This window comes from Cloeon dipterum, chromosome 3 (assembly GCF_949628265.1).
Source record: "Cloeon dipterum chromosome 3, ieCloDipt1.1, whole genome shotgun sequence".
Lineage (NCBI taxonomy): Eukaryota > Metazoa > Arthropoda > Insecta > Ephemeroptera > Baetidae > Cloeon > Cloeon dipterum.
The window spans coordinates 11,115,116-11,134,944 of record NC_088788.1 but is presented as its reverse complement, the minus strand read 5'-3'; the positions used below and the strand labels follow the sequence as shown (position 1 = coordinate 11,134,944).

Here is a 19,829-nt window from a genome sequence, read left to right as displayed (position 1 = left end):
GTTGACGTATGAATTTAAAAGCCATCTCATTATATTTATACAATTTTTCAATTTATTGTTTCCTCCGCAAAACAAGATGTTTTTATTCTTATTGTATAGCAGGCAGTGCCCTGACAAAGTACATTCCAGTTGGGCGGCCTTTAGAATAACTCAGGTCCCTGCTGGCAAGCATGATCCTGTCACGCTTGCTAATTTATACTTGTTGCATTATTGCAAGACCTTGTGGAACTAACAGAAGCATTGATTTTAAATCACCTATGCTTACCAGTTGCAGTTTTGAAAGAGCGCGATCGATTAACATACATCAGCATTTCGCTGTGGCAGCGGCGACTGCCAGTAACTTCTCACTAAGGGTTGAATTTAATTGTAGAGCGTTTTTGTAACACTCGAATTAGTGTTCCATTGTGAGCAGTTACTGGCAATCGCAGCTGCGAAAGCGATTTAAGGCTTGGTTATCAACGTACAAAACAAAACATAACAAAAATAGATTTTTCAAAAGATCCAATCATAGTCAATGTCACTTCTAGGAGAACTTCTAACAAGGTAAAGAGTGACAAAACAATTTGTTAGCTGCTGCGAATTAGCGTACAAGATTTTCTCCGCCTACATGTTTTAACAGGCAAAAGGGAAATAAATTTGTTTAAATAGATAATTCATAATTTAACAGTAAACGCTATAATAAGATTGGTGCATCTCCTCAAGAAGTGGAGGTTTGAGGAGGAAATCAGTAGGAGGGGTCGTCAAAGGAAGGCCGGATGTTGTTGGCCATTTTCTCAATAACTCCGTTGACATACACAGCCACATCCACGTTAGAAGCATCACTCTGCCGCAGGAAGGGATGCTCCAGGAGTTTATTGTATTTGGGTCTTTGAGTTTCATCCTTAATAAGACTGCGGGAAAAATGAGAGTTCAATAATTGGGATCATTTCAAGTCATGCAATGATGGATTACCAAGTATTAACAAAGGACACAAATTCGTCCGAGAAGGAATTTCCATTTTCATTGGCTGACAACTTTGGAGGGTCGCCTTGGACAACTTGTTGCAATTGCTCAAACACCGTGTTCCACTTGGGGTATGGGAAGCGGCCAGTCGCCACCTCCATCAGTGTTATTCCTAATGACCACACGTCAGATCGCACATCATATCCACGAGCTCTCTGCGGGTCAATTCGTTCCGGCTGAAAATTTGGCAATGAGATATGGCGAATTTTATAATTTTATCATGCGAATTGGTCAAAATCTGTGCATGACGTTTTTTAAATCGTTTAAGCCAAATTATGCTTCATAAATTGAACATTTTTACGGAAAAATCAAATGTGTTTGCCATGGCTCCAAGATATTCATCATGTTCTTGAGGAGAACTGTGTCCAATGCACAAATTATTATTTTTGTCTGCAAAAATAGTAAATTATTCTTTAAAATAATACATATTATCTAAGTTAAATCTTTTTCCTTAACTGAAAATTTTAACAAAGAAACTGTAGCGCGATTTCCTTTACTTTTAAGTGTGATGCTATTAAAAATACTGTTTTGACTGAAAAACTGGTCAAAAATAATTTGTGGGCCCTTATAGGCATGTATCAAGAGTTTAAACTAGCTTTTCAGATTGAACAGATTTACATCAATTAGAGTTCTTTGTCAAATACAAGTTTGAAAACTTACAGCCATATACGGCCTGCATCCAGCATCCCTTGTCCTGGCGATGGAATCAACCAACTGGCCTGAAATTCCAAAGTCGCAAAGCTTGATGTTCCCTCTTCTGTCGAGCAGAATGTTGCTGGGTTTGACATCACGGTGGATGATCTTCAGCTCTTCTTTCAAGTAATTGAGCGCATTCACAGTCTACATAGATCAAAAATAAAAATATAAAAGGTTCTTGGGAATAAAATCAAAAGCTTACAGCAACAGTAATTTTGCCCAGTATTTCTTCTGGGATTTGCTGATTGAGCCTCTCAAAGATAAATTTGTAAAACTTGTCGAGGGATGCGTCCATCAGTTCCATGCAAATCCAGCAGTCACCCTGCAGACAAAACACGATTTGGGGTAAGTCATCTCAGGATATTCACACCCTTCTCACTTCTTTGAATAAAGCACCGTAGAACTGGACTATGTACGGACATCTGGTTTTCATGACAACGTCCAAATCCATCAGCAGCTGCTTCTGGTCTTTCTCGTCGACTGTGGAGCGGATTCTTTTGACAGCCATGACCGTGTTGCTTTTTGTGTGCACCATTTTATTAACGGTGCCGAAAGCACCCCGGCCGATTTCCCCCATGTCTAGGAGATCGTCCGACGTAAAATCGTACACCTTAAATTCGGGGCCATTAAATAATTGATTAAACAGACTCATCACAAATTTACTAGATCAGGCGAGAGCTGCAGAGTTCCCGTCGAATGAATGCTCTGGCAAATCCTAAACCGCTCCCTGCAAGAAGAGTGTTCTCAAATCGTTAATTATTCGCACCTTCCACTGGATCCACGCAAACGCAGTAATGCAGACCTTTTTCATCTTAAAACGATTCATACAAGAAAAGCTGTGGTTGTTACGAGTGAGTGCAAGAAAACTAACTAGAGTAGTAGTCAGACCATCGAAAATTAATCACAGAAAAGTGCAAGAGCAGGCAACGGCGTGCTATAAACACTCACCGAGTCTTTTCAGGTACATAATCGGGCGGATGAAAGGGTCGTGCTCTCTGCTTTGCTTTGACAGCGCGTCCCTCCTCAGGGGACTTGAATAGGGAAAGGTTTGGTCTAGCAGCAGCTGCTGAGGTTGCCCTTCCTTCCCTGTGCATACAGACACACAACCACGCATACAGAAAAAGCCCTGCATCGAGCTACCACTTCAAGCACTACTGCTGCCGAGACATTCAAGAGTCACGAATGAATGGTCGCCCCCACACCGTCATCAGCGACATGCGTAGAATACATAAATAGCCGTTCATAATAATAATGATAAAGAGAGTAATAAAATTGGTGCTGGCTTCAGTGCAAGATAATTTGAATGCTTAAATCCGCAATGTCACAGAAATAATATTTAAGTGACGCCGCTTAATTTTGATATTAGATTTATGGGTGATTTAAAGGCGAAAACGAGCTGTCTTACATGATTGGTTGCTGGGGAATCACTGCAACTGGGGCTGCGTTTTGGATGTTTTGGACTGGAGCACTATTCGCTTGGAAGTCGAACGATAACCTCAACCTGCCTCGGTCAACTGAAATAATAGAATTTTTGTTAAGTTGAATCTCAATATTTCTCTACATAATGCTTAAAATGATAATATCCATAAAACTGAATGAGGAAAAATTCCAAATTAAATTTGGAATCTGCGTAATTTGTTGTAGATAAAAATGACAAAATACATTAGGAGATGAGTTACGTTGGTGATTTCGCCATGATTAAAATTTACATGTTAAAAATGAGTTCTTTTAATAGACTCTGTGATGAGTCTTCTGTCGAAAATTTTCCATTTTACCCTGACTGATGTGGTTGCTGGACGAATTTCCATGGTGATCGGCCATTTTGGAAGTTTTTGGAACTCTGCCCTGACGAGTGTTAAATTTTGGGGATTAAGATTGAGATCTCGGTTGTCTGAAACAGTTCTCCACGTAGCAAACGGTTGACAGGGCTCATCGAGATGTCACAGGCCACAAAACATGCGAAAACACTGTGCCGGATCTTGCAGAGTTGCGATTTACAATCAGATGTCTCCAAAAGAACATAAATTAGCAGCTCCCTGTGACGTCAAGTCGACACACCCACTAGCACCGACAAAAACACTGCATTCGCGCGATCCTATTAGCTCTCACCTGACACTCGCTGTACATTTAAAACTGAGCGCGTAAATTTAAACTCTAAACTGCCGGTGACAGTTGCAGTTGCCATGCTCATGCTGGTAACAGTTCTGAATCTGAATACATACTGACGCATGAGTTTCTTCCATCGTTTCATTTTTATCCACAATCCAGATTCAGGATAAAGGTGAAAGCGACAGAAACGGACCTCTAAAGCAGTTTGATCTTCGTAAGTCCTAACATAATGTATTTTCTTAGATGTTAACCGGCTCCAACATTGAAATTTTTTGTCACAAGATCTTCACACAATTTCATCGACTTCGGCTTTCATTTTAGGTGTCCAAAAGCGTTTGGGCCCGCTGGCGGCTGCAACATTGATATACATACGTCTAACTGTTATGACATAGGTATGTACATATACATACTCATATTATGTACTGAACAATATTGTATGTATTTAATATTATGTTATTTTTATGTTCACATACATACTTAGATTATAATACATATGTATTATGTACATCATACAGAACTTGCTAACACATTTCTCATAGATTTTTGCAAGATGTCATCCTCTACAGAAGACACTAACGAAAGCAGACTAAATGTGTTCCTGCGAATCAAGCCAACCCCATTAGGAAACCTGCAAAATAAGGTATATACATATGATTACATATCGTTGGCTCGCGTTGTTAAGGCATTCTTAGGATAGTTTCAAAGTAATTGGAGATTTTTGAGCTGTTTGGAGATACTTTGCAGAGACTTTAATGTCTGGCGTCTCAATAAAAGACCTCAGTGTGGGGAGGCTAAAAGATGGCCATATTGGGCCTAAGCCATGCGGCCACTCAGGCCCGATGTTATCTGCTCAACGGTGTTATTGGGACCCTGCTCATCATAGCCCACAGGATGTCTGTGCTGAGCAGTAGTTTAATAAAAATAATATTTTAAATTAATGTAGATGTTCGGCAATAATTGGAGTGCACCTTGCACCTTTGGCTTGAACTCGACAAGCCTGGCAATATACATTTTTTCTTATCCCAAATATTTGACTCCCAAAATTAATATTTAAATATTATGTGATCACAGGTCTTCTCTATTTTGGATGAAACCAAGCTCAAGGTTAACTCAATCACCAGAGGATCTGAAACCTTCAGGTTTTCCAAGATCTTTGGACAGGACTCATCGCAAGCTGAGATTTTTGATCAAACTGTGAAACAATCAGTCGACAGATTTTTAAATGGAAAGGATTGCTTGGTGTTTGCTTATGGCACCACAAATGCTGGGAAAACCTATTCCGTTCAAGGTAAAAAAATTGTTTTTGCGGCATAAGATGAAAAATTCGAAAAATTGTCATGCTCTTTAATTTTTAAACCAGGAACTCCAAGTGAGCCAGGTGTTATACCAAGGGCAATGCGTCATATCTTCCAAAAACTGGCCTGCGCCATTGATGACAATCCCAGGATTACGCCAATGTACTTCAATCAAGCGGTAATTAGAAGTTCCCATGATCGGCAGCAGATAGATATGGCCAAGAACAATATCATCTTCACCCCTCCTCAGGTTTGATTTACTAAATTTCATGTAATCAATAAATTTTTTATGACAGGCAACCTGCCGTTTTCTAGCTCGTTGCTCCTGCAGCTGATAAATTGTCCATATCATTCATGCCCACATTGAGCTCAACAATGTGTGAACCAGTCGCCTTGGGTATGATGTTGTTTTATAATGCTCTTGATTTGAATTCAATATTTTTTGTCACGTTAGGTTCCAGCCCGTCTGAATTGCATTCAGCTTTCCAGAGAAATTCAAGGTGTTCTCTCTGGATCTCAATGCTGGAAGTGTACAATGAGGTTGTGTATGACCTTTTGGCTCCTTTGAACCAAAGCACAAAGTCTAGTGTGAAAATTAAAAGTGATAGACTGGGAAACTTCTGCCCCAAAGGTAACATTATCAGGACTCAAGTGTGATTGGAAATCTCAATAGTTTTGATTTTCAGACAATGTTGAGATTCATGTCAGCAGTTTGGAGGAAGCCAATAAAGTTTTACAGTATGGTCAAAAGCAACGCACTACAATGGCCACTTTGCTCAATATCAACAGCAGCCGCTCGCACTGCATCCTGAGAGTACGTCTGCTACGTGTCGACCGATCTACCCCCGCCAAACGGAAACAAGCTCTGTCTCCAGCTGCAGACAATAAGGACATCAAGGTGTCGACCTTCATGTTCGTTGACCTCGCTGGTTCCGAGAGAGTTGACAAAGCTGGCACACTGTCAAACACCTCCAGGGCCAGGGAAACCGGCAACATCAATTCTTCACTGCTGGTGCTTGGGCGATGCATGGAGATGCTGAAGCTTAAGGGAGAGTCAGGAAATTCGTCCAAGAGCATGGTAATATTTATATATTTATCAACAAGGATTTGATTTCATATTAATTATATTCCAACAGATGGTCCCATATCGGGATAGCAAGCTAACTAAGATTCTTCAACCTCTGCTTTGCACACCAGGACCCAAATGTTTGCTGGTCAACATCAACACATCCCCAAACTTGTTCGAGGAAACTCATAATGTATTGAAATTTTCATGCGTTGCCAGAGTCGTGGAGTTAAAAGAGCCGCAGAAGCCTCTCCTATTGGTCAAAAAGCTTCAAACTAATATCTGCACCACTGAAACTGTTCCTCCGCAAAATTTATCTGACACAAACTCCTCTAATGATACTCTGGTAAATATAATGGAAGCTACCTCTTATAAATATTAAGCAGGGCTGCAAGAAAACAAATTTTTCATACAACTGTAATTTTTTTAATTTCAGAATTAAGACTCATATTGATTAATATCTATGCCCTCAAAAATTGGATGTGTATCATGTGTATGGCTTTTTTATTATTATTACAACTTCTGCAGGAAGAAAATGCAGCTTTTCAAATTCCCTATTTCTTTTTCACACATAATGTTAAATTTACAGAGAATTGCAATGGAACAGCTTGACGAGGAAAAGAGGTTGAGAGAAGAAGTTGAGGCAAAACTAGCTGCATCACTGACTGAAAACAAAAAATTACGGGAGTCAATAGTTACCCTCAGAGCTGAGCATTACGAATCAGAGAGAGCGCTTCGTAAAGAGCTAGTCGATGGTTTTGGACAAATTGAGCAAGAGACGCGAGATACGTTTGTGGAAGCTCTAGAGAAAAAGGAGAACCAGCTGATAACGTTGATGGAGAAAAGAATGGATGTTCAGCAAGGGTATTACGAGGGACAGCTTGCCATTAAAGAAGCCAACTTAAGGGTGAGACACTTATTTTTACCTACAAGAGTGTAAGGTTCATTTTTGTTAAAACCATTTAAATTTTTTAATTGTAAAGAAAACTATGTTTGCTTTTCCTATTGTCACAATAATCAACTGATTTTCTACTTCTATTTCAGTGTTCAATAGAGTACTGTCAAGAGTTGGAAATTGCAGTGAGAGATTGGGAAAAATACAGTACAAAGGGTAAGTAAAATCATTTGGTGCTGTCTGTTATTAATCAAACTATTCCAGTTGTGCTCGAAGAAGAATTTAACAAGCTTATTATTATTTTCAGCAAACTGTGCTGCCGACTGTGGTCTGCAAGAAGAAGTTTCTGCCTTGGAGCAAAGTAATTTTTGTTCCCTTCTTACCCGCTTCATTTGATTTACTTATTTTAAAGTGAATGTTAATATTCCGAACTTTTTAGGTATCAAATCCCAGCTTGAACGGATCAAAACGCTCATCAAAGCTGGGGATGAGAAGGATAATAAGATTGCAGTTTTGAAACAAGAATTGATGAGTCTTAGTGTGAGAGCCAACACACTTCAAAAAGACTGCAGCAGATACAAAGGTCTCACTCAATTTATCATCAATCAGTACCACCCTTCAGCAAGGTAAATAAAAAAACAAAACTTGGATGTCAACGAACTAAACTAACAGGCAACCAAAAAAAAAAAACAGGGACAGCCTTGCGACTCATAGCGAAGAAGAAACTTGGGCGTTAATTCAAAAAGAGTTTGATGCGGTGCCTTCCAAAATGAAAGAGCTGGAGAAAGAGAACTCTAGGCTGATCAGAGACCTGGAACTCGCCAAGGAAGACTACAAGAAGCTGGAGGAGCGGAGAAATGCTCAGTTGGCCATCAATGAAGAAGAACTCCGTTTGAAGAACAATCAACTGGACATGGAAAAAAGGGAGGTGCAAGCATTGCAGAAGCAGCTTTTGGGAATGACGCCAAAGAAGCTTGAAAACAACACTCCACTAAGGGTGAGAAAATCATTTCTTATCTTTATAAGGCACTAATTTGAAGTTAACTATCAGACTCCAATGATGACAGCGCTCAGCAACTCGGTCCGCACAATGAACCTGAATTCACCTTCGCCTTGTCCTGCTACTATCAGTTCACTGCAGAAGAAGAACTTACTCGTCAGTGAGCCCATCCCCTGCTCTGCTCAATTGGAGCTGTCTGATATGTCAAGCACTATAATGACCAGGAGTTCAGGCAGGAAGAGGAAGGCTACCACCAAATACACCGAGAAGGAAAACTCCCCTCTGCCAAAGGAAAAGGTGGCCAAGAAGAGAGGAGCGGCGAGGCGCAAGCTGTGCTCGGATCTCCATCCAGCACTGGATGTAAGTTTTCAAACCCATTTTCCTCATTTGACTTAACTATTGATTTGTACATTTCAGAGTGCTCCTGATGTGCCTGATATTGATTTCAAAGTGCCAGTGGAAAATGAGGCGCAGAAGATGAAGCGTACCCTTCGTTCCAAATACAAGTGACTTACATGATGATTGAATAAAAGAAAATCTGTCTGCTTGTTTTTATCAGTACCATCACTTCAAGTATTAATTGTACTCAATGCAAAAAAACATTCATTCTCGTACATTGCAACCTCACAAACCATAATAAATTGCATTTTCATTAAATATAGCAACGACTTTCCTTGTAAACTCAAGAACATAAATTTTTAAATGTATCTTTATAAATAAATTTGCAATCACTGAATTTTCTCACTTTGCATATTGAGGAATACATCAGTAACAAGTTGTAAAAGAAATGAATTGGGTCAGGTTAATTAGCGAATTCCAAATTTGGCAAATTTACATACTTCAGATTTTACAATATTTTAGTCAATGTGTTATGTAGTCGTTCCTACCAAAATGCAATAACTAAATATTATGTTGTTATCCTATAATTAAAATACACTACTTGACATTGACAGGCGCAGCGCTACTCTGTGTGAATATTCAAGAATTAATTAAACGAATTGAACTAGGCGCACGTCTTAATTATAAGTCTACAGATATTATTTCGATTTGAATGCTTAAATTACTAATAAAACTGGCGGTAAAAATAATTGCAAGAACCATTTTTTGATTTTTCAATTTTATGGGATCTTTGAACAAGGAAAGTTACAAAATTAACACACGAGTGCAGACATCTCCCACAGCGCTTTAATATTGGGTCTATCGAAAGACAGCAGTTTGCCGCCCTCCTCCTTTCCCCCTACCATTTCATTAGTCTTGCGCATAACATGTTTTTCACGCGGGAAGAATCAGCTGACAGCTGCCTTCTGCTCTGCTTGTCTGCTTCTGCTTGCTTAATTTGCTTGAAGCTCATTTTTGTAGATAAATTAAATCGCGTATGTTCTCTTTGAAGTAAACTGTTGAAAACTTATTTAGCTCAGTGTCTGCGGATCTTGCTTTTTTCTCATCAAGTGCAGTGTGAATTCGTAATGTAAAACCCGTTAAACGTCGCCAAGCAGTATGGTTTTCCAGCAATCCAATAAGTCTACAAACACGGGTAAATTCCGTGCCGATCCTCTCAGGTTCAAACGGAACGAGTCCAATCAGCAACAGTAACTAAACCGTTTACTAAACTTCGGATCTTTATTTAATGTTTCAATTTCATAGGAGCAATGACAATCAAGTTAAGAGGCTGATCAATGATGATTTGGTTGATAAAAAATATGGATTTGAGAGGTACGAAACTGTTGGCGAGAGAACAGGCTTCCTCATCAACATGCGAGTGGTATGTAATGATGCAATTTTCAAAAACACAGGCTTACATTTTTTAAATTAAGGCAACCATTGTCAACGCGGAGGGAGCACTTGTCAGTGCCATGGACTTCTATTTCATTGAAGAGGATGGATCTCGGTTTAAAGCATCACTGCCGTATCAGCCGTACTTTTTAGTCCTGGCCGACAGAGAAAAAATAGATGGAGTTGGAACCTACTTGACGAAGAGATTTACAGGCATGATTGCGTCGGTGGAAACAGTCGTCAAGGAAGACCTGGATTTGGTAAATTTCTAAGAACTCAAATTCTAGTTTAAATCATTTTTAAAACGGTTATTAAATTCAATTCAGCCAAACCATCTGGTCGGACTGAAACAAAAATATCTCAAACTGAACTTCATGACAACAAATGACTTGGTGAAAGTGCGTAAGGAGCTGGATAAAATAGTACAAATGAATAAAGAAAGGGAGAAGCATGATACTTACTACATCAACCTGCTAACCTCAAGTCTGTCAAGAGAAGATCACACTGAAAAGGACATGCTAGCAGGTGGCAGCAACTTGGATGCGCCTGGATCGAAGACAATCGGGGAATATCTTGATTACATCAGAGACATTAGGTGAATGCTTTACTTTCCCTTTATTTCTTGGTTACTCATTAAAATTTCAGGGAGTATGATGTTGCATATTCCGTCCGAGTGTCAATCGACTTGGAAATTTTTGCCGGCCGCTGGTACACAGTCAAGAGCCAAGGCAGCACCGTGCCTCCTCAGATTGTGCACAGACCAGACCTGATTGAATGGCCTGAGCCAATTGTGCTCGCGTTTGACATTGAAACCACCAAGTTGCCTCTTCGCTTCCCTGACTCAAACAGTGATCAAATCATGATGATTTCCTACATGATTGATGGACAGGTAAGTTTATTCTGCTGGCAGAATATAATTTATTTACCATATTGATGCAGGGCTTTTTGATCACCAACCGGGAAATTGTGTCTGCGGACATTGAAGATTTTGAGTACACGCCCAGACCTGATTTGGAGGGGAATTTTTCCATCTGGAACGCTCCTGACGAAAAGGGGTTGATTGAACGCTTCTTTTCCCACGTCTTGGAAGTCAGACCTCACGTTTTTGTCACCTACAACGGAGACTTTTTCGATTGGCCTTTCGTGGAGGCTAGAGCAAAATTTCACGGCCTTGACATGCAGCAGGAGATTGGGTTTTCTAGAGGCAATGATGGAGTTTATTCTTGCCGAGCCGCGAGCCACTTGGATTGCTTATGGTAAGTAATATTTTTTTGTACTAAGTGGTACCATTTTTTTACTTAAGAAGCATTATTTTATTAATGAAATAAAAAAATATTCTAATTATAATTCTTTTTTAGCTGGGTAAAAAGAGACTCGTACCTGCCAATGGGTTCTCAGGGCTTAAAAGCTGTAGCAAAGGCCAAATTGCGATATGACCCTGTGGAGCTGGACCCGGAAGAAATGTGTCCAATGGCTGTGAACAACCCCTCAGTGCTCGCGAGCTACTCTGTGTCCGACGCTGTTGCCACTTACTATCTTTACATGAAGTATGTGCATCCTTTCATTTTCGCCCTGTGCACCATCATCCCTCGTGATCCAGATGAGGTATAAAAATATTTAGAGCTCATTTACAGACAGAAAGACAGTAATCAATTGAAATTTAGGTGTTGCGGAAAGGATCAGGCACTCTGTGCGAATCGCTTTTGATGGTTGAAGCTTACAGAGCCAACGTTGTTTTCCCCAACAAGCAGCAAGAGACTCTGAACAAACTCACTGCAGACGGCAGGCTTCTCGACTCAGAAACCTACGTTGGCGGGCACGTCGAGGCTCTGGAGAGTGGAGTTTTCAGATCAGATTTGCCCTGCAGATTTCGACTGGTATGTCAAGAGCTGGTGCAGCTATGCAAATTGTACGATACTTGTTTTTGGATGTCTTTGACAGGAACCAGACGCATTGCAAATGCTCATGGATGGCGTCCAAAGGGCCCTTGAACACACACTGATTGAAGAAGAGAAAATTCCGTTGAGTGAAGTACTTAATTTGCAAGAGGTCCACGATGACATTGTAAATATGCTCAAAGATTTGCGTGACAAGCCAAACCGAATTGAGACACCAATGATCTACCATCTTGACGTTGGTATGTCAGGAATTGCAGCTTAACTTATGTTAACATTTTTTCTTTGGGAGTTTTTCTTTTGTTCTCTGTCGTATATCTGCTACAAATAAAGGGCCATTCTTATATTTTCAGCTGCTATGTACCCAAACATCATTTTGACCAACCGACTGCAGCCTTCAGCCATGGTTGACGAAATGGTATGCGCAGCTTGCGATTTCAACAGGCCCAACGCCAAATGTCAAAGGAGAATGGTTTGGACCTGGAGAGGAGAACACTGTAAGTTCATACCTATATATATTATAGATATTTTTTTTAGTAAAGCACATAGTACCATTCAAAGTCCTTGTAATTTCTACGTTCACTTGCGTGCGATAATTCTAAATGTCTTTTTTTATGAAGCCAGAAATACATATATATGGAATACTAGACTATTGCTCAGTAAAAAGCCTCAACTGTGGCCAATTTCTGTTTCAGTGCCTGCCAGTTTGAACGAACTTCAGCGAATCCGTGCACAGCTGGAAACTGAGCGTTTCCCTCCAGTATTTCCCGGCGGTCGACCTCGAGCACTTCACGAGCTCAATCCGGACGAAAGGGCCGCACTGGAGAAAAAGCGTCTCTCGGAATACTGCCGCACTGCATACAAAAAGACCAAGGTGACCAGAATCGAGGAGCGCTGCACCACCGTGTGCCAGCGTGAGAACAGTTTCTACGTGGACACCGTTCGCGCGTTCCGTGACAGACGCTACGAGTACAAGGGCCTGAACAAGCTGGCCAAGAAGCAGGTGTCGCAGGCCATCGCTAGTGGCGACATCGCTGAGATCAAGTCTGCCAAAAACAGAGAGGTGCTGTATGACTCGCTGCAGCTGGCGCACAAGTGCATTTTGAACTCGTTCTACGGCTACGTGATGCGCAGGGGCGCCCGCTGGTACAGCATGGAGATGGCCGGAATTGTGTGTCACACGGGCGCCAACATCATCCGCCAAGCGCGCGAGATCATTGAGCAGGTGGGCCGCCCGCTTGAACTCGACACGGATGGTATCTGGTGCGTGCTTCCAGCGTCGTTCCCCGAAAACTTTGAGATCAGAACGAGCAACCCGAAGAAGTCCAAAGTGGTTGTGTCGTATCCGAATGCGGTTCTCAACTTGATGGTCAGGGAAAATTACACGAACGACCAATACCAGACGTTGGTGGACGGTGACAACCTGAAATACGAAACCAAGAGCGAGAACTCGATTTTCTTCGAAGTTGATGGACCTTACAGAGCCATGGTGTTGCCTGCGTCCAAGGAGGAAGGAAAGAGGCTTAAGAAGCGCTATGCTGTCTTCAACGACGACGGATCTTTGGCCGAGTTGAAAGGTTTTGAGGTGAAGAGGAGAGGAGAGCTGCGGTTGATTAAAGTGTTCCAGAGCGCGGTCTTCGAAGCTTTCCTCAAAGGAGACACGCTTGATGAGTGTTACGCGAACGTGGCTAAAGTGGCCGACTACTGGCTCGACGTGCTCTACACCAAGGCTAGCAACCTGTCTGATACTGAGCTGATGGATCTGGTGTCAGAAAACAGGAGCATGTCCAAGAAACTGGAAGAATACGGAGCGCAGAAGTCAACTTCAATCAGCACTGCCAAGCGACTCGCTGAGTTCCTCGGTGACCAGATGGTGAAGGACGCTGGCTTAGCCTGCAGGTTCATCGTGTCGAAGCAACCAGAAGGGTCGCCCGTCACGGATAGAGCTGTCCCCGTAGCCATTTTCCAGGCGGAGGAGAGCGTCAAGAGGCACTATTTGTGTCGCTGGCTGAAAGACTCAACGCTCGAAGACTTTGACATCCGGTCAGTGCTTGATTGGGGTTACTACATTGAGAGACTTGGCGGCTGCATTCAGAAGATCGTTACGATCCCCGCCGCAATGCAGGGCGTTGCGAATCCTGTGCCGCGTGTCCGCCACCCTGACTGGCTTCACAGGAAGTTGGCCGAAAAGGGTGACTCCAGAAAGCAAAGAAAAATCGACGCCATGTTCCAGAAACTTCCCCCTAGGGTGCAGGATGATTTGGATGAGGTTTGTAAATTTTTTACCATTTATGTACTGTCTTCATTTTAACCTTCTCAGAATGGGGAAAGCGCAGAAATTGTTGATGTTGAAGACTTGGGTCAACCTAAAAGGAACAGTCAAGGACCTGTAGTCGCAACTTGTACTAAGCGCAAATTTGGATCTACCGATTCATCAGATGGAGCTAAAGACTGGCGCTCTGTTCTGGGCAACCCTCCTAAACCAGGGGTAGGTCATTAGCTTTTCTTTTGCCGCTTCGTAAAATAATTTGTTAAAAAGCACAATAGCACAGGATTAAATTAGGCTCTGAATTTTACAGCAAAACATTTTAAACTATACAAAGTGAAAAAATGTTGGAGGCTATTAAATTAAAATTAGATTTTACAATCTCCCTCTCCCGTGAGCGAACAAAAAATAAGGAATGGGTGGCTCAAAGTGTGTGTTATTGCTAACTCTTATAACGTAAACAGAAGATTACATTTTAAGGATTCATTTAAGCATCAAAATTGAATGAGGTGAAGGAGAACACAAAAATATTTTTATAATAGTTCTGAAATTATGGGGATTATTCGCTCTAGAAAAGAATAGCTCCTACAGATAACAAAATAATCGTTAATTGAGCTAATTGTTGATTTTTTTTTAATTTTCATTTATATTTGCGTGTTAACTCGTAGGTTTGGTAGGTTTTTGCATTGATTAGAACCATTTTCATGAGTTAACTTGTGCACTCATAAAATGGTTTTTCTTTCTTGTAGGAAGATCTAGAAGAATGGTTAGAGTATCACAAAAAGAAGTGGAAAATCATGGCTGATGAACGGAAACAAATGAAGTTGCGAGCTAAACTCTCGGCGTCACGCACCAACCAGAATACCAGTGGTAAGACCGTGAGCAACAAAATTGCCTCGTCCAAAAGTGCGACTAGCACCATTGGAGGATTTCTGCGCCGAGCTCAGCACACGTTGCTGACTAGCACGTGGCAAGTAATTCAACTTGCGCACACCAGCGAGCCTGGAGTGTTCAAATTGTGGGCATTGGTTGGCTCTGAACTTCATCAGGTTGGTGAATTACCTAGTAAAAAAGTACAAAACTCTTAATTCAAATGCATTCCAGATTCGACTGGTCGTACCAAGAATTTTCTATGTCAATCGAAGATCTCCCATGCCTGAAGAAAGAGCCCACGAGGAGGGCTCAATTTGGAGGGCCGTCAACCGAAACCTGCCGAGGGGCCAGCCTGTGAACCAGCTTTACCGTTACACTGTCCCTGAAGAGCAATTCCAGAAATACAGCGAGTAAGTCCTCACGATAGCCTTTTAATTTGGATCGGAGACTAATAATTTTTCGCTCCAGCAACCTTATTGGAAATCTATCCATGCCTGACATCATTGGTGTTTACGAAACACAAGTTCCATTGGACTTCCGTGCGCTGGTGCAGTTGGGCTGCGTGTGTGGAGTTGCCAAAGGATTCGAAGGCTTCGACTCGCAAGTCGGAGAAAACACATTCACGCTAGAGCAGCTCCATTCAAAGGGCCAGGAGATGGGCCAAGGACCCTACCTCTCGTCGGGCTCAGTTCACGCGCTCTGCATGTGCGTGTTCAGGGCTCCTGCGCCGAGTCCGCGCGCCCTGATTTGCATCATCATGCCGCCAACAAAGAAGGCAGTGTTTGTTGCTGTCGACAGTGTGCGCACTAATCAGATGCCCAACATCAGCGCCTTGTACACTGCTGAGAGGAATGCTAGGTAACATTTCATAAAAAATAATGATGATTTTTAATTTTTCACTTCTATGTGTGTGCGTCAATGGAAGTCCTTTTTTTATTAGACAGAAAAATTAAATCAAGACTCCATCCTTGTTGGTTAAGGCTTTATTAATATTTGGACAAATGATTTTTGCAATCAATCTTGAGTGGACCTATTTTAAGAATTATTTTTACATAATTATGGATTATTTTGATCACTCTTTAACAATGTGCCATATCAATGAAGGGAAGTTGTTTGAAAATATTTTTCAACCATGATTGATTTCCATGCACACTTTATTTATTTTTTTCAACATTTTTCATCTACATTTTAAAAACTTTTCCTTATTTTTAGATTGAATGACGGCACAGACATGAAGATGCTCCCTCCTCCCGAACTCGCTTACGATGTCAAAGTTGAAACAGATCTACGAATTGCCTTCCGTCAAGTGCAAAGAGCCCTTCAGAGCTTCAAAGAGGACAAGAAAGGCCCAACAATGATTGCTCTTCAATCCACCCTGAGTAATACAATTCCCAATAAAATAAATTAAAATGTTCCAATTCTTAAAACCTTCAGATTTGTCTGACATCATGACCATGATGCCTGGCTTGTCTGAGTTCCCCGTGGTGCAGCTTCAGACGCAGACGCCAGGCGCTAATTACGCAGAGTCGGACGAGATGCTGACTCGACTCGACTGGCAGCGCCTTGGCACCCGTGCAATGCTGAAGCGCTACTTGGACATGCCAATGGCGCTAGAGGTGCGAACGCGGCAGTGCAGGTACTTGCACCTGCCGCTCGGCAACCTGCCAGCCATTGACAGTGACGCGGCGCTTTTTGCCACTGATCTCATGTTTTCGAGGCACTTGCTGAGGAACAACTTCATTCTCTGGTGCTCAAACTATGAAACTCCTGATTTGGGCGGCAAGGAAGCTGATGATTACATGTAAGAATTTAGGTGGTACTTTTTTAATCACAATGAATGAACCTGTGCTTGAAAAGTAATTAAATGTTAAATTTTCTTGATTGAAGTTAAAATTAATCATCGTCTAAACTTTGAACAGAATGATGGCTTCAAATGAGGATGTCATGTCTATCACGGTCAACAATCCTGGCTGCTACACCACCGTGTGCATGGACTTGAGCCTGCAGTCTATTACAATTGGAGCTGTTGTCCAATCAGAGCATATCAACGATATTGAAGGTTTGATCAATTTATAGTAGATTATTTAAATTCAATAATTTATGTGTGACATATTTCAGGAACTGGATCGAGTGTCGCTTTTGACAGAGCTCAACCAGTTTCCGTGAGTTCCTTGGCAGGTGCAAGCAGTTCTGTTGGGGGAGCTGCCTCGGTCTCTAGCGAAACGTCAACCTCGAGTGGTGCAATGCGAATTATGAAAAACATGGTCGCTGGCTGGCTGAGAGACTGTATTGTACACAAAAATGTTTTCTCTGACGTCCAGCTGGTTCACTTCTACCAGTATGTTTGAACACGCGATTCTTTGTTACACAAGAGCTCATATAATTTGTTTGCAGTTGGCTCTGCTCTCCCCACACGTTGCTTTATGACCCTGCTTTGCGGCAGGCAATCCAGCTCCTCTCGAAGAAGCTGTTTTTGCAGGTAAATTTCCTGGTAGATTTTTTACGGATTTCTTTCACGAATATTTTCCTTCCTAGCTTGTGGCTGAGTTTCGACGCATGGGCAGCTCAGTTGTATTCGCAAACCTCAACAGAATCATCATCAGCACCAAAAAAACGAATATCGTGGATGCTGTAACCTACACCAATTTTGTGGTCGATAGCATCTCAAACAAGGAACTCTTTCACTGCGTCGACGTCAAGTTCAAGGACTGCTGGCAGTACCTTTTGTGGCAAGGACCGGTAAGTTTTATTTCATGGCCATCAACTCATCAACCTTTTAATCTCAAGGGGAAATCGGAAATTAAAACTACAATTGGTTTACAAATTTCAATTTCTCAGAAGGGTTTATTCTTAATTTTTAACTTATAACCATTTGCAGACAAACTACGCTGGAGTGAAAGGCAAAGTGACCGACGACATGATGGAGGAGCAAAGCATAATGCAGAAATCCCCTGTCAAGAGCCAGCGAGGCATGGACGAAATCGAAGAAGATGAGGAAGGCGACGAAGAGGGCAGTGATGGTGAAGCCTCAGAAGAGCCTGAAATCGAGATGGAGTGGAGTCTGGCCATGGGGCTGCCCAACGAGGCAGGCTGCAGAGAGAACTTCAACGCGCTTGTCGCTGGCTACGTGAGCGCCACGTTCATGAAGCTCCTGGAGGCCCAGGTGAGCAGGGTTGGCCAAGAGGACACTCCGGTTCGCAAAAGGACCATGTCGCAAGCCACCCCTCTTGGTTCTGTCCAGCAATCGGCAGCGGATTACGCCAAGAGTCTTATCAGTGGTGACCTGGGGCAGAAACTCTACCAGTAAGTTTAAATTTGTTGAAATTTGGGTTTGAATTAAAACGAAAACGTTCCCCAGCATTATCGACCAGCTCAACAGAAAGCTTCCTGGAAACTTAGGCCGCTTCAAGGGTAAGGAAGCCAATTACCTGACGACGATGAACAGTGAGCTCGGGTCTCCAGCTTTGGAGTTCACAAAGGCGATTTGTAAAGTGCTGGAATTGGACAGCACAGTCCAGATAGAGGTAAACTAATATGCAGAATTTATTAATAATTATTTTGTGATTTAGCTTCTTTGTAATTGCGTAACTTGTAACTTCATTTGATTTTAATATATGTAGGTCTCAGTAATCCGCCAGAAAAATATAAAAGTGGGAGAAACAATTGACCATTTGCCTTTCTTAAGCTCTATCAAACTTCACTTTCGAAATTGTGCTGCTGTGACCTCTAGATTTCAGTCCTGTGCTTGATAAAAAAAGATCACTTAATCCATAATTTTCATTCATCACAATTATCTGATTGCAGGTTGGTGCTCTTAGGCGGAACATGCTAAGGCTGATTGGCGTCAGTGAATTCAGCGACCAAGCCGAGTGGAAAGACCCATGTGATTCTGTAGTCTTGTCAGACGTCCTCTGTCACAATTGCAGCTTGTGCTTCGACCTGGACTTAGTGAAGAATTGTTTGTGGCAGGACCTTGAAGATCCAGAAGACAAATCGTGAGTGTTTGCTTTCAAAAATATTTTGTAAATCTCTTAACACTGCTTAAGGTTGCCTTGGGAGTGTCCCGGATGCAGACGAGGAATCACGCCCACTGAAGTCGAGTTTCTGCTAATTGAACATTTCAACAAACGGATGATTTCATACAATTTGCAAGACCTGCAGTGCTCCAGGTGCCGACAGGTGAAAATGGAGAATATGCCGTTGAGGTGTGCCTGCGCTTCGCCATTCATCACCTTGCAGGACCCCAAACAGTTTGGGAAATACGTGTACAACCTGTCATCATTAGCCCAAACTTTTAAAATGTCTATCCTGTTTGAAACCATGGAGTGGGCTACCACTAGGTAGTTACAGATCCTTATTTTTTTAGGTATTTTTATGCTGTTGGTAACTTAATAAAAACTCCAAATTATTTTAAGATTTAAAAATTATTATTTTCTTTTAAATATTTCGCCTTTTTGAAATCCTTATGTAGTACATTAATGTCTGACAAATCTCTTCAATTTATAGGAGCTTAAATTTGGATTTATGCGTATTTTTGCCCGCTTTTAGAATGAGGTGGAGTTAAAATGCAAAAGCAGATTGTTAGAAGTTGTTACGTCTTCTTGATTGTTGTGCAGAATTAATTCAAAGGGCTGAAACGTTTTTGTACAATTATGTCGAAGACGACTTCTAAAGTCTCAGACTAAGTAAAGAATTCTTCAAACGCATCAAAAAGAACATCAATCAATCGCTCCAAATACCCCCAAAAGAGTGTCAACATCCATAAATACTACAAAACCTTCATCAAACCCAGATGCATCAGTGAGAAAAACAGGATTCACGATGAAACCAGCTCCAGCCTCAAGCAAAGACTCGGAAGCATGGACATACTTCCTGAAGGATGAACGAAAGGCACCACCTTCGGCTGGACCTGCAAAACAGCCCATGCGGTCCCAATCCATTTTCAATAACCTCCGCTCT

At 41.7% G+C, this 19,829-nt stretch overlaps 3 protein-coding genes across 3 annotated transcripts; 2 read left to right on the top strand and 1 right to left on the bottom strand.

Moving 5' to 3' along the window:
- Positions 1 to 29: 29 nt before the first annotated feature.
- Positions 30 to 3,770, bottom strand: Mkk4 (MAP kinase kinase 4). The gene is made up of 9 exons (XM_065486158.1): positions 3,474 to 3,770; positions 3,104 to 3,212; positions 2,647 to 2,784; positions 2,362 to 2,425; positions 2,078 to 2,308; positions 1,901 to 2,020; positions 1,663 to 1,842; positions 952 to 1,178; positions 30 to 890 (listed from the first exon to the last, which is right to left on the bottom strand). The coding sequence occupies exons 1-9, from the start codon at positions 3,517 to 3,519 to the stop codon at positions 725 to 727; spliced, it is 1,281 nt and encodes a 426-aa protein (XP_065342230.1). The 5' UTR covers positions 3,520 to 3,770; the 3' UTR covers positions 30 to 724.
- Positions 3,771 to 3,877: 107 nt separating this feature from the next.
- Positions 3,878 to 8,724, top strand: LOC135940974 (kinesin-like protein KIF20A). Its single transcript, XM_065486144.1, has 16 exons — positions 3,878 to 4,021; positions 4,129 to 4,199; positions 4,347 to 4,447; positions 4,879 to 5,095; positions 5,168 to 5,352; positions 5,418 to 5,499; positions 5,557 to 5,733; positions 5,789 to 6,180; positions 6,239 to 6,514; positions 6,758 to 7,075; positions 7,213 to 7,279; positions 7,371 to 7,424; positions 7,503 to 7,689; positions 7,757 to 8,060; positions 8,115 to 8,423; positions 8,481 to 8,724. The coding sequence occupies exons 3-16, from the start codon at positions 4,358 to 4,360 to the stop codon at positions 8,571 to 8,573; spliced, it is 2,751 nt and encodes a 916-aa protein (XP_065342216.1). The 5' UTR covers positions 3,878 to 4,021; positions 4,129 to 4,199; positions 4,347 to 4,357; the 3' UTR covers positions 8,574 to 8,724.
- A 685-nt stretch (positions 8,725 to 9,409) lies between these two features.
- On the top strand, positions 9,410 to 19,294 carry DNApol-epsilon255 (DNA polymerase epsilon catalytic subunit 1). Its single transcript, XM_065483624.1, has 25 exons — positions 9,410 to 9,652; positions 9,708 to 9,825; positions 9,878 to 10,096; positions 10,163 to 10,431; positions 10,482 to 10,725; positions 10,776 to 11,092; positions 11,195 to 11,441; positions 11,501 to 11,713; positions 11,778 to 11,973; positions 12,085 to 12,228; positions 12,427 to 14,000; positions 14,052 to 14,219; positions 14,747 to 15,046; positions 15,102 to 15,280; positions 15,339 to 15,728; positions 16,083 to 16,249; positions 16,305 to 16,671; positions 16,790 to 16,929; positions 16,989 to 17,208; positions 17,265 to 17,349; positions 17,406 to 17,609; positions 17,749 to 18,173; positions 18,229 to 18,394; positions 18,675 to 18,865; positions 18,917 to 19,294. The coding sequence occupies exons 1-25, from the start codon at positions 9,561 to 9,563 to the stop codon at positions 19,212 to 19,214; spliced, it is 6,933 nt and encodes a 2,310-aa protein (XP_065339696.1). The 5' UTR covers positions 9,410 to 9,560; the 3' UTR covers positions 19,215 to 19,294.
- The last annotated feature ends 535 nt before the right edge of the window (positions 19,295 to 19,829 follow it).

What these genes read in the sequence shown, in the direction of transcription:
- Mkk4 (XM_065486158.1), bottom strand. Translation starts at nt 3,519, where the DNA reads ATGGCCGATCACCATGGAAATTCGTCCAGCAACCACATCAGTCAGG. An exon ending in ACGGTGCTTTATTCAAAGAA is followed by an intron (nt 2,021 to 2,077) that starts GTGAGAAGGGTG and finishes TTTTGTCTGCAG; the next exon opens with GGTGACTGCTGGATTTGCAT. An exon ending in GATGCAGGCCGTATATGGCT is followed by an intron (nt 1,179 to 1,662) that starts GTAAGTTTTCAA and finishes CCAAATTTTCAG; the next exon opens with CCGGAACGAATTGACCCGCA.
- LOC135940974 (XM_065486144.1), top strand. Translation starts at nt 4,358, where the DNA reads ATGTCATCCTCTACAGAAGACACTAACGAAAGCAGACTAAATGTGTTC. An exon ending in TCATCTTCACCCCTCCTCAG is followed by an intron (nt 5,353 to 5,417) that starts GTTTGATTTACT and finishes GCCGTTTTCTAG; the next exon opens with CTCGTTGCTCCTGCAGCTGA. An exon ending in GGAAAAATACAGTACAAAGG is followed by an intron (nt 7,280 to 7,370) that starts GTAAGTAAAATC and finishes TATTATTTTCAG; the next exon opens with CAAACTGTGCTGCCGACTGT.
- DNApol-epsilon255 (XM_065483624.1), top strand. Translation starts at nt 9,561, where the DNA reads ATGGTTTTCCAGCAATCCAATAAGTCTACAAACACGGGTAAATTCCGT. An exon ending in CAATTCCAGAAATACAGCGA is followed by an intron (nt 15,281 to 15,338) that starts GTAAGTCCTCAC and finishes TTTTCGCTCCAG; the next exon opens with CAACCTTATTGGAAATCTAT. An exon ending in GAAGATCCAGAAGACAAATC is followed by an intron (nt 18,866 to 18,916) that starts GTGAGTGTTTGC and finishes ACACTGCTTAAG; the next exon opens with GTTGCCTTGGGAGTGTCCCG.